The sequence below is a fragment of the Chanos chanos genome, chromosome 2, assembly GCF_902362185.1.
Source record: "Chanos chanos chromosome 2, fChaCha1.1, whole genome shotgun sequence".
NCBI classification, from domain to species: Eukaryota; Metazoa; Chordata; class Actinopteri; order Gonorynchiformes; family Chanidae; genus Chanos; species Chanos chanos.
Window position 1 is genome coordinate 9,977,461 of NC_044496.1, and position 10,361 is coordinate 9,987,821.

At 38.3% G+C, this 10,361-nt stretch overlaps 1 protein-coding gene across 1 annotated transcript; it reads left to right on the plus strand.

Annotated features, from left to right (window-relative positions):
• Positions 1-4,022: 4,022 nt before the first annotated feature.
• lrrc4cb (leucine rich repeat containing 4C, genome duplicate b) lies at positions 4,023-5,924 on the plus strand. Its single transcript, XM_030766502.1, has one exon. It carries the CDS (start codon positions 4,023-4,025, stop codon positions 5,922-5,924), a length of 1,902 nt encoding a protein of 633 aa, XP_030622362.1.
• Positions 5,925-10,361: the final 4,437 nt, after the last annotated feature.

Consider the following 10,361-nt stretch of genomic DNA (forward strand, 5'->3'; position numbering starts at 1 on the left):
CTAATCTAACACACCTTATTGAATGATTTTGAGTGATATTTCAGGACTGAATGATGTTTCACTATCACGACCTTGATCCACTGTGTTAAGCCGTGCTATTTCCTGGCTTAAAGAAAAGCCTACAAACTCTGCTGTTCGTAGGTAGATCCCCCTAGCTCACAGAAAAATACACCTGTTAATATCTAAATTCAGGTTTTACAAGTATGGGCTGAACAGTGTGATACCAACATTTGTACTGAGTTATTGTGAAAATGTGTACTTAAAGAGGAGGCAATTTTGCACAGCATTCCAAACCGCAAAGTAGTAACAAATGCTCTGTGTGTTTAATAAATATAATGAATCTTTGTGAAAAATGAGTATTAATGTATGCTAAGTTCTCCACTTAATGCTGATGCCTAAGATGTACTTTCTGCAGCATATGGAATTAGGCCATCACTCTTCCAACTTAATTAAGACAAAAAAATCTAGAAAATCTTGCTTGCTGCAGCTGTGAATTAATTTTGATAATTACTGCACTGTTTTGTATGAACTCTCTGTGATCTGTGTAGCAATGTACAGTTCTACAGCTTGAAGAACAACCCTTCAATTTTGCTAAATCAAATTAGAAAAAGCCTGCAGAGGAAATATACCTAAATTCTATTGTGAGCAATTGTTGATGAATCCCAATGATCTACCCGTTCATCTGCATACAATTATGCAAACTTAGTCTTTGCTCTTGGAATGTATCTCTTTGAGTATTGGCATAGCAACGGCAAATGGCGGAATTCCCTTCCCTTTGTCTGATCAGAAGAGGAAAAAAATCTTTTGAGGGGAGCCATTTTGAGTTATTTTTAGGACACCCTGGCATTTCTTTAGAACATGTGTAAATGACACATGAAACTGAACTTTTTTAAGAGCACACACTTATTCTAGTAATAGGTTGATATGTACAATCAATGAATGACAAATTGAGGAATACTGTCATTTTGCAATAAAAATGAGTTTCTCCAGAGTGGTTACAACAGGCTCTCAGTTTTCACTAAGACTCTTCACAGTATTACTACAGCACTTATAATAAAACAGTTTGACTGCTGCCAGCACACTGTTCATTTGCCCAACAAAGATCACCTGCCCAGTGTTAAGAGAAGTTGGTAGAGGTAACTGGCTAGATTACAACACTATTTTGCCCAGAATCCCAAAACACATTCTACACAGTCCTGTCTTAATATTTCTCATCAATATTTTATGCTCCCTAACTGGTATTAATGATGTGACTAAAAGTAAATCTCCATTTAAACACTGCTCATGCAGGTGGTATCCAGACATCAGAGTAGGCGTTGAATTGCTATGTTGTTCTTGAGAGAGGAATCTCTTTCTTCTTAAATTCATTGGCTATTTCTGGTATGATAAACAAGCTCCTGCCAAGATATGGCCTGATTATGTCTCCCATGTTTTTAAATGTGTGTGTATCCCTTTAAAGGCCTCCCAGACTCCCACAGCACTGTCAATTAAGTTTGTGTGAACTAATGTTCAGTGGTGAGTATTGTGATTAATCATTTGAGTTTGTCAATGACAAGTTCAGTCACACCCTATGATTTTCACAGTTTTCAAGATGACATACAGATCTGTGAGCAACATGTTCTTCGAGGAGTTTTGTTATAGCTACTCAGAGAAAAACTGACAACCGTTGCCTATGTAAAATTAACTGAACAGCTGTCTCTACACACACACACAAGAAAAAAAAACAAAACAACAAAAAACAAAAACCAAGCAAACAAGCTGCATTGTACACCAAAATATGTTTTTTTACAAGAGCTCAGAGTAAAGAGACATTAGGAAAGAAATTTAAAAAAAAGTTCCAGGAACAGCCTCAAGCTTTGTCTTCCAGCATTCACATCACACACCAGTTCACTCTGTTACTGTAAAACAAAAGCTAGATTGTTATGTTGCTTTTGAACTAGCATGAGATAATGAAACAGCACTGTCTCAGTGATCAATGCAGAATTTTTCACATTCCTTCAGTTACAACTAATTTTGTTTCTTCCTGTTTTTATTGTACGCGGGCGGGGGGAAAATAAGGTGCTGTCAAACTCTTTTTGATATAAACTGAGATTTGCGGACCCTCTCTCAGGGGTGAAGGGCTGCACCTAAGGAATAAAGTCATTGGTACATGAAAAGAGGCTGGGCTTCATGATTTTATCAGTTCGGGTGTTATCTAATGCCACATGATTTACAGCAATGCTCCAGATGACTTTGTTGTCGTGATTATTAATTAACTGCAGTGTCTGCACAGCCAGTGATCTTTGTTTTGTTAATCAGTGGGAATGTGTGTCAGTGGCCCATGTGCATAAACAACCCTACGGTAATGTAATACACAACTCCCTATCCTTTCTTTAAATGAAGGTATTGACTGCAGTGCTCATAAATGGCAGTAGTAAAACATCTGATGTTCCGTGGAATCACTCATTCTTGTAATGGATCTGTTTTAGAATTACATTACATCCAGTTGTGTGGGGCTTGGCTATTTGACTGTTTTACAGACTGAAATATGCTTTGTGTTAAATCATCTTAATTGTTGCACTGGCAGCATAATAATTGCAGTGTTCAAGGCAATCAGTACAGCCGACTGGAAATGTATGTTTATTCTCTTGCCCATGAAACTTGATCATTAAGACAATATAATTTCATGTGTTTATCTATCAATTCATTTGTTTAATAAATCAGTGTACTCATACATGAAAGTATTATACAGAATAGAATAATAAAGCTTTGTTTGTTTGTTTGTAGAAGGCAGTATTTTAATTGTAAAACAGATGTATAAATCTAGCTCATAGTCTCCACTGGTCTCTGACTGGTGACAGTACAACCTGTAGTGATAATTCCCATAACATGATGCCTGGAACTATTCAGACTGAAATGCTTCTTCTATGAATCTGTATACTTTTTGTTTGCTGCAAAGCAACTGTTGCACCTAAAATCTGCACACAGGAAACTAGCTGGGCGGAAACACATTAGTAGACATTACCACAACCTCTTTCAGTTAAGGTCAATGTTCGGGTTGGAGTTATGTTTAATGTGTTTTGAGCCTATTTACGTCTGCTAATATGTTTATTCATGTGTGTTTGACTTACATCCCTCCTCAACTTTGCAGACACCCCAGTTTATTGATGAGCACTTTGTCAACTGTCAGCTAGCAACAATGCCTCATGAGAGTGTTTGTGTGCTTTTTCCTTGTGCATATCTGCTTTCGTATAATTTGTTAACACCTAGGAAACTCATTATTGTAATTCATTAAGATGTTATATCATTAAGCCATTCAAATGGACCTTTGGATCCATTTCATAATCACAACAAGACACGCAAGGGTGACTTACTACAATTACTGGCACTTTGTAATGCCAGTGATACTTGTATCTAGTATCCACATCACGTCATTCCAGTATTTGCAGTAATGCATACCCTAAGGAGCACTGCCTGACAATATGATCATTCTGCTGTTACATACATTAATGCATTACATTCTGTATGCAGCATTCTCCAAGGATGCCATTATTCTTAGATTGTCTGATAAAATGTTCCATATTCATGAAAGCTGAATGTTATTGGACTGCAGGTGTAGGTTGCTATGCAGCAGCAACAGCCTAGTTCGCAGAGACTTTCAAAGCTTTGTTCATTTAAGTGGATTTGATAGAGTAATAATGGTATTGCTTTCAGAGACCGTACTTGAAAAATAAGTATAACAATATATATTTCCAGGATACATATGTAGGTCAAAGAGAACTGCAAGCTATATTCCAACACAACTTATATAGTTTAGACTCACGAAAAGTGTATTTGTCAGGAGAGTTGCCAGTTAAACCTTTTATATGTTGATTATATCAGTGAAATTCTTAGGTTATGTCTTGTGTTCTCATAATTTTCAAATGTTTTTCCCTTAAACTTATAGCTATACCTTGCTTAAAAACTTCTCTTTTTGTTTTATTTTTCAGCTTGCTTCATTTCACACATTTGGGGAGAGAGGAACAGAAGCCGATAAATTATGAATGTTGAACAAGATGACCTCCTACCATCAGCACCAGATGATGAGAGGTCCTAGGAGGAAAGGGGTTTGGTTTGACCCCTTTTTTCTGTTGCTGTTAGCACTGCAGTTGCTGGTGGTAGCAGGACTTGTACGAGCCCAGACTTGCCCTTCTGTTTGTTCCTGTAGTAACCAATTTAGCAAGGTCATCTGCACTCGCCGAGGGTTGAAGGATGTCCCCGATGGCATCTCTACCAACACACGCTACCTGAACCTTCAGGACAATCTCATCCAGCTAATCAAAGTCGACAGCTTTAAACACCTTCGTCATCTAGAGATCCTGCAGCTTAGTAAAAACCACATCCGGAACATTGAGATTGGCGCCTTTAATGGGCTGACCAGCCTTAACACCCTCGAACTCTTTGACAATCGCCTCACAACCATCCCAAATGGAGCCTTTGAGTATCTTTCTAAGTTGAAGGAGCTTTGGTTGAGGAATAACCCCATTGAAAGCATACCCTCTTATGCCTTCAATCGCCTGCCATCACTGCGAAGACTGGACTTAGGTGAGCTCAAGAGGCTCTCTTACATATCAGACGGAGCGTTTGAGGGCTTGAGTAACTTGCGCTACCTGAACCTGGGAATGTGTAACCTCAAAGAGATCCCAAATATCCTACCCTTGGTTCGTCTGGATGAACTGGAAATATCTGGGAACCAGTTGTCCGTGATCCAGCCTGGCTCTTTCAAAGGGCTCGTTCACCTACAGAAGCTTTGGATGATGCACGCTCAGATCCAGGTCATTGAGAGAAACTCTTTTGATGATCTGCAATCGCTGGTTGAGCTTAACCTAGCCCATAACAACCTCACTCATTTGCCCCATGACCTTTTCACCCCTTTGCGTCACTTGGAAAGGGTTCACTTACACCACAATCCATGGAATTGCAATTGTGACATCCTGTGGCTGAGTTGGTGGCTGAGGGAGACTGTGCCAGCCAACACTAGCTGCTGTGCCCGTTGCTATTCCCCTTCTAACTTCAAAGGGCGCTACATTGGAGAGCTAGACCAGAGTTATTTTCAGTGTAATGGACCTGTTATCGTGGAGCCTCCTGCTGACCTCAATGTGACTGAGGGCTCAACAGCAGAGCTCAAATGTAGAACAAATTCTCTGACTTCAGTCAGCTGGATAACACCAAACGGCTCCATTATGACCCATGGGGCATATAAGGTACGCATCTCAGTCCTCAATGATGGAACATTAAACTTCACTAATGTCACAATACAGGACACAGGGACTTACACATGCATGGTCAGCAACATGCTGGGCAACACCTCGGCCTCCGCCATTCTGAATGTGACCACTGTTGACAGCACTGGTGTCACCTATTTTACCACAGTCACTGTGGAGACCATAGAGGCACCAATCGATGAGAGTAGGACACCAGTGCAGCCTTCATTCAGCTGGGGGTCATCTTCCACCACCAGAGGGACACCAATCTCCACCAAGGCAACAGAGAGAACCTACACAATCCCTGTGACAGATCTATATGGGGATGGATCTCCCAACAGCTTGGATGAAGTAATGAAGACCACCAAGATCATCATCGGCTGCTTTGTGGCCATCACCCTAATGGCAGCAGTAATGCTGATCATCTTCTACAAGATGCGCAAGCAGCATCACCAGCAGAATCATGACGGGCCTACACGGGCCATTGAGATCATCAATGTAGATGAGGAACTGACAGGAGTACCAACCATCGAGAGTCACCTGACTCTACCTCCACTAGAGCATGAGCTCTACAACCACTACAACTCCTACAAGACTGCGTACAACCATGCATCAACCATGAGCTCCCTGCATAGCTCAGTGCATGAACCTTTATTAATCCAAGCCAGCTCAAAAGACAATGTGCAAGAGACACAAATCTAACATCCTTTATAAAAGGATAGGACGAACAGAACTAAACTGTGTGATAACAGAGTGAGCTGGCTGTGGTCAGGAGGGTGACAATGACATTTTCGCTCACTGAGAACCAGGATGTATGTATCATTTCATCAAGCATCTTTACAAAGATTATTTATTTAAACTATATGTAGTGGCTGAATCAAGGTGACAAAAAATGTAATATCTTTCTTTTTTCTGCAGTACTTTTTTTTCTTTAATTCTATAACAGAGGGAAAGAATGGTTTACTCAAAAAAAAAAAAAGTGCATTTTAGTTGGTATACGAAAGGTCTGACATCTCCATATCAGCAAATGAAGTACATAACTCTTACATCTAAGCATGACAAATCTCTTCACCTTTATTTAACAGTCATTTACAATCTTTCTTATTGCTCACAAGTCATATTATTTCATAAGGTTTTGAAATATGAAATTGAGCACAGAGGACTGAGGCTGGTAAATAATATAGCCTGTGTTCATGTAATGGGATGTTTTGATGGATGTAGCAAGTTCAGAGCAGTGAATCAATAGATCTAATTTTCCCTTTAGAGATCCTGGATCTATTCCTTGAATATGTCTCCAAACAGGGCAACGTACAGGGAAATGATTAGGGTGAAAACTGTATTGTTTACCTGCTGTATAATTATCTTTGAGTTTGAGTTTCAAAGAGAAAACAGACACGAATGACCAGATTCAAACATTCAGTTTATTCCAGCACCTCTTTCATTACCAACAGCAGTGAGTTGAAAACAAATGTGGTAAGGGTTACTGTTAAAATGTTTGACAAATAAAATACAGGAAAGGAATCAGATTCCCATGCACTACTGTCTCACCTCATGGCAACCCTCTTCTCTGATATTTTATCCTTTTGTTCTAACAACTTATTTCATTGTCATATACTTTGAAAGTACTCATGACGAGGCCCCAAATTCCAGTATGAACACTGGATAATTATACTTCTCTGCACCTTTCTTCCCCCTTCTCTCACCATCTCTCTCCCCTATACCATTATCTCTTTCATCAACACAACTTCTGCTGAATTAATACATGTGCTGCTCTCATTGTGAGAGAGTGTATGGAAATATAAATGATCTCACATCATATTATATTGCATAGAAACCAGTCAAAGCCACTTAGGAGCTGGTTTAAGGTATGTGAAGACACATGGTGGTTATCAACACACATAGAGGTGGCAAATTAGTGCCATGTTACCAGTGTGTAATTACGTGCATCTTTGACACTGCACTCTAAGTAATACAAAGGAACATCTATATATATCTATACATACATACGTACACACACACACACACACACACACACACACACACACACACACATATATATATATATATATATATATATATATATATATATATATATATATATATATATGTGTGTGTGTGTGTGTGTGTATGTGTGTGTATGTATATATATATATATATATATATATATATATGTGTGTGTGTGTGTGTGTGTGTGTGTGTGAATAAAATCATTCTGTGCAATGGGCTCCTTACAGTTTTGGGTAATTGGCAAGTAATCAGAATGTGTCCTGTCACCACATCGACCCTGGCCATATATTTGAAAAAAAAAAAAACTCAACTCAGTGAACCATGGCTATGCTTGTCTTTGAAGTGCTAGACTGAAACCCAAGAATACACAGTTGTTTTGAGAGAAAGATATCATCAGTTAGGGTCATTTTAGGTCAAAAGTGCATACTCCTCAACCATGATATCCATGTTTTGGTTGAAGATGTAGATCAAATCAGATGCGAAGCTTATCATGCATCAGCTAACTGTAAACTGGGCATGAGCAAGCAATTCCATGAAGAACAGTGCGCCGAAAGCTTCTCAAAGTGACAAATAGTTTGGTTGCAATGCATAATCTCTTCATTACGTCTTAAAATGAACAATTATGAACAATTTGGTACAAGAAACACAGGCAGAAATCTAATGAATTGTGGAGTAAAAGCAGCATGATCAAAATCTCTCACCCTGTTCTCAATAAATGAATGGATGCATGTGTGGTGTATGCCAAAAGAAAGCTTTGGGCTTGTTTTCCATGGTAATGGTTTTTGGCACCTGTGTTATGATTTGGGGTGCATTTTCCTACCATTGCTTAAGTCCATTTAACTTCTTAAAGGGCACAGTAAACGCTAGTACATACAAAGCCATTTTGAGTAATCAGCTTTGTCCTGTAGAGAATTTCTATTCTGTTGAAGTGGTTGCTTTCATGATAACAATGTCCTTATCCATAAGGGACAGGTGTCCATTCAGTAGTCTCATGTGTTTGAGGTCACGTGTGAAGTGAGGTAATTCAAATACCAGAGCATTCTCACTCATCAGATCTCAACCCAACTGAGCCTAGGTGATTCCCAAATGACGGAAATTCTCGTTGAAAAATGGTGTTACATCCCTCCAGAAGAATTACCGTCACTTGTAGAATCTGTTCCAAGGAGTATGGATGCTGCTGTAGTGGCTCAAGGTGGTAAAACTGTCTGTTATAGTATTCAAGACATGTTTGTGTTTCCTTTATTTTGGCATTGACATATATATGTGTTTGACCTGATGGGTAACTGAAATAGGAAAAACAACTCTAAGCTGTCATAAAACACTTTTGATGCAAAAATATTAGCAACTTTAAATGAATAAGGTCAAGGACCACTGTAAACTATCATAGACCAAACAAAGAAGCAAACAAATAAACAAACCAATCAATCAATATGAAAATTTCTAGCATAAGACAGAAACCCTGTCATGGTAACTTATGACCTTACATGGCATATAAAAATCTGTTGAGGATTTTGAGTCTTGTCAAGTTGCCAAGTGCTTTGTTTGTGTGGGGTCACTGGTATTTTTATTATTTCTTGGATCAAGTGCAACATCAAGGAAGAATTGGAGAGTTATGATAATGAGTGTCCATTCCCTGTACACTTAATGCGTTTGTCCATTAGCACAGTGAAGGGAAAATATAAAACGATCCCTATTAAAGGCAGCTGGGCCTGTTTACAGAAAAAAAAATGATGAATGGAAAGTTTTGACAGCGTCATCAGACGGGGTCTTTAATGTTTTTATTTTAATTAACCTCCACCTATCTTCATAAGATCTTCAGAAATGACTAAGTGTAATGATTAAGTGTAATCGTTAAGCCGCATGTTGTTTGACAATGTGAGGACAAAGTGGATTGATTATGTCGCACTCATTCCTCATGACAACAGTAACATTCCTGTGTAGAAATGGTTTGAGGGGCATTTGTACTGGCAGCTCTAAATTGTACTGTCAGTCATGGATAAATACACTATCAAAGTCCTGAAGTGAAATACAGTACACAAAAACATCTAGTGTTTTGATTCATAGGGGTTATTTTATGGTGTGAGCTTTAAAAACAAGATAATAAGTAGCAATTAATGACACAAAGCTACACAGAAAAACCCTACTATTTTACATCTCATCAGTGTGTGTTATTTAAATGGTAATTTCGACATCAATCAACGGCTTGTGTCTGATCTTATATTTTCACCTAAAGGTACAAGATGAAAAAGTATTGCTTTATATGACCACTGCTAATCGTATCCGAAAGATATACATACATATATATGTATAGTGTACTCATTATGTTCCAATTATGTTCTCTGTTGAGATGACACATACCCATAGTAATTTGTGTTCTGAATGTATGTTAACGTTTGCACAAGGTAAACCATTACTTCCCTGATTTTATGATCATGCTCTTTTTTTTTTCTTTTTTTTCTATTTTCTATGATGAACAAATTGGAGATTGACAGACTCCTTTGACCTGTGGTTCCGTTCAAAGTGAGTGTGATGAGATACAGCTTTTGGGAGAGTACTCTCAGCTGGGCCATGTGATGCTCTCTGTGCCCTGCTTGCTCCAGTTTAAAAAAAAAAAAAAAGAGGAAAAAAGAAAAGAAAACTGGATAAATTCAAAATGTCCTGCGCTCAGCCTCTGCAAACATTTCTAAGTTGTAAATCCTACTATCTTACAAATGTATGTAAGTCATAGATAACCCATGAGCTTATATTTTCATATGTTTGTATTTTGTAATCAGCATTTCTATTGAATGAAGATAAAACTGTAAGCTGAATGCACAGGTTACCTGATACATGCCCTAAGTGTTATTCACTGTTTTGGCACTGATAGTGGAGCAATAGCAGCGACAGCTGTTTCATTTCACGTAGAGATTGTTCATTCCTGTTCCTCTGCAGTCTAAGCAGGTTCCCTTTCAGGTGCTTGTCATGATGTGTTTGTTACTGGTCTCTTCTTCTAGATTTCTATGATAAATTAAGTTGTTTTTGTTGTTGTTGTTGTTGTTGTTTTCATTAATTTAATTATTTTGACTCAAGAGATAGGAGATGATGTTTCTGTACTGGAAAATTTCTACAAGAATCATTTTGAGGATATAAAAT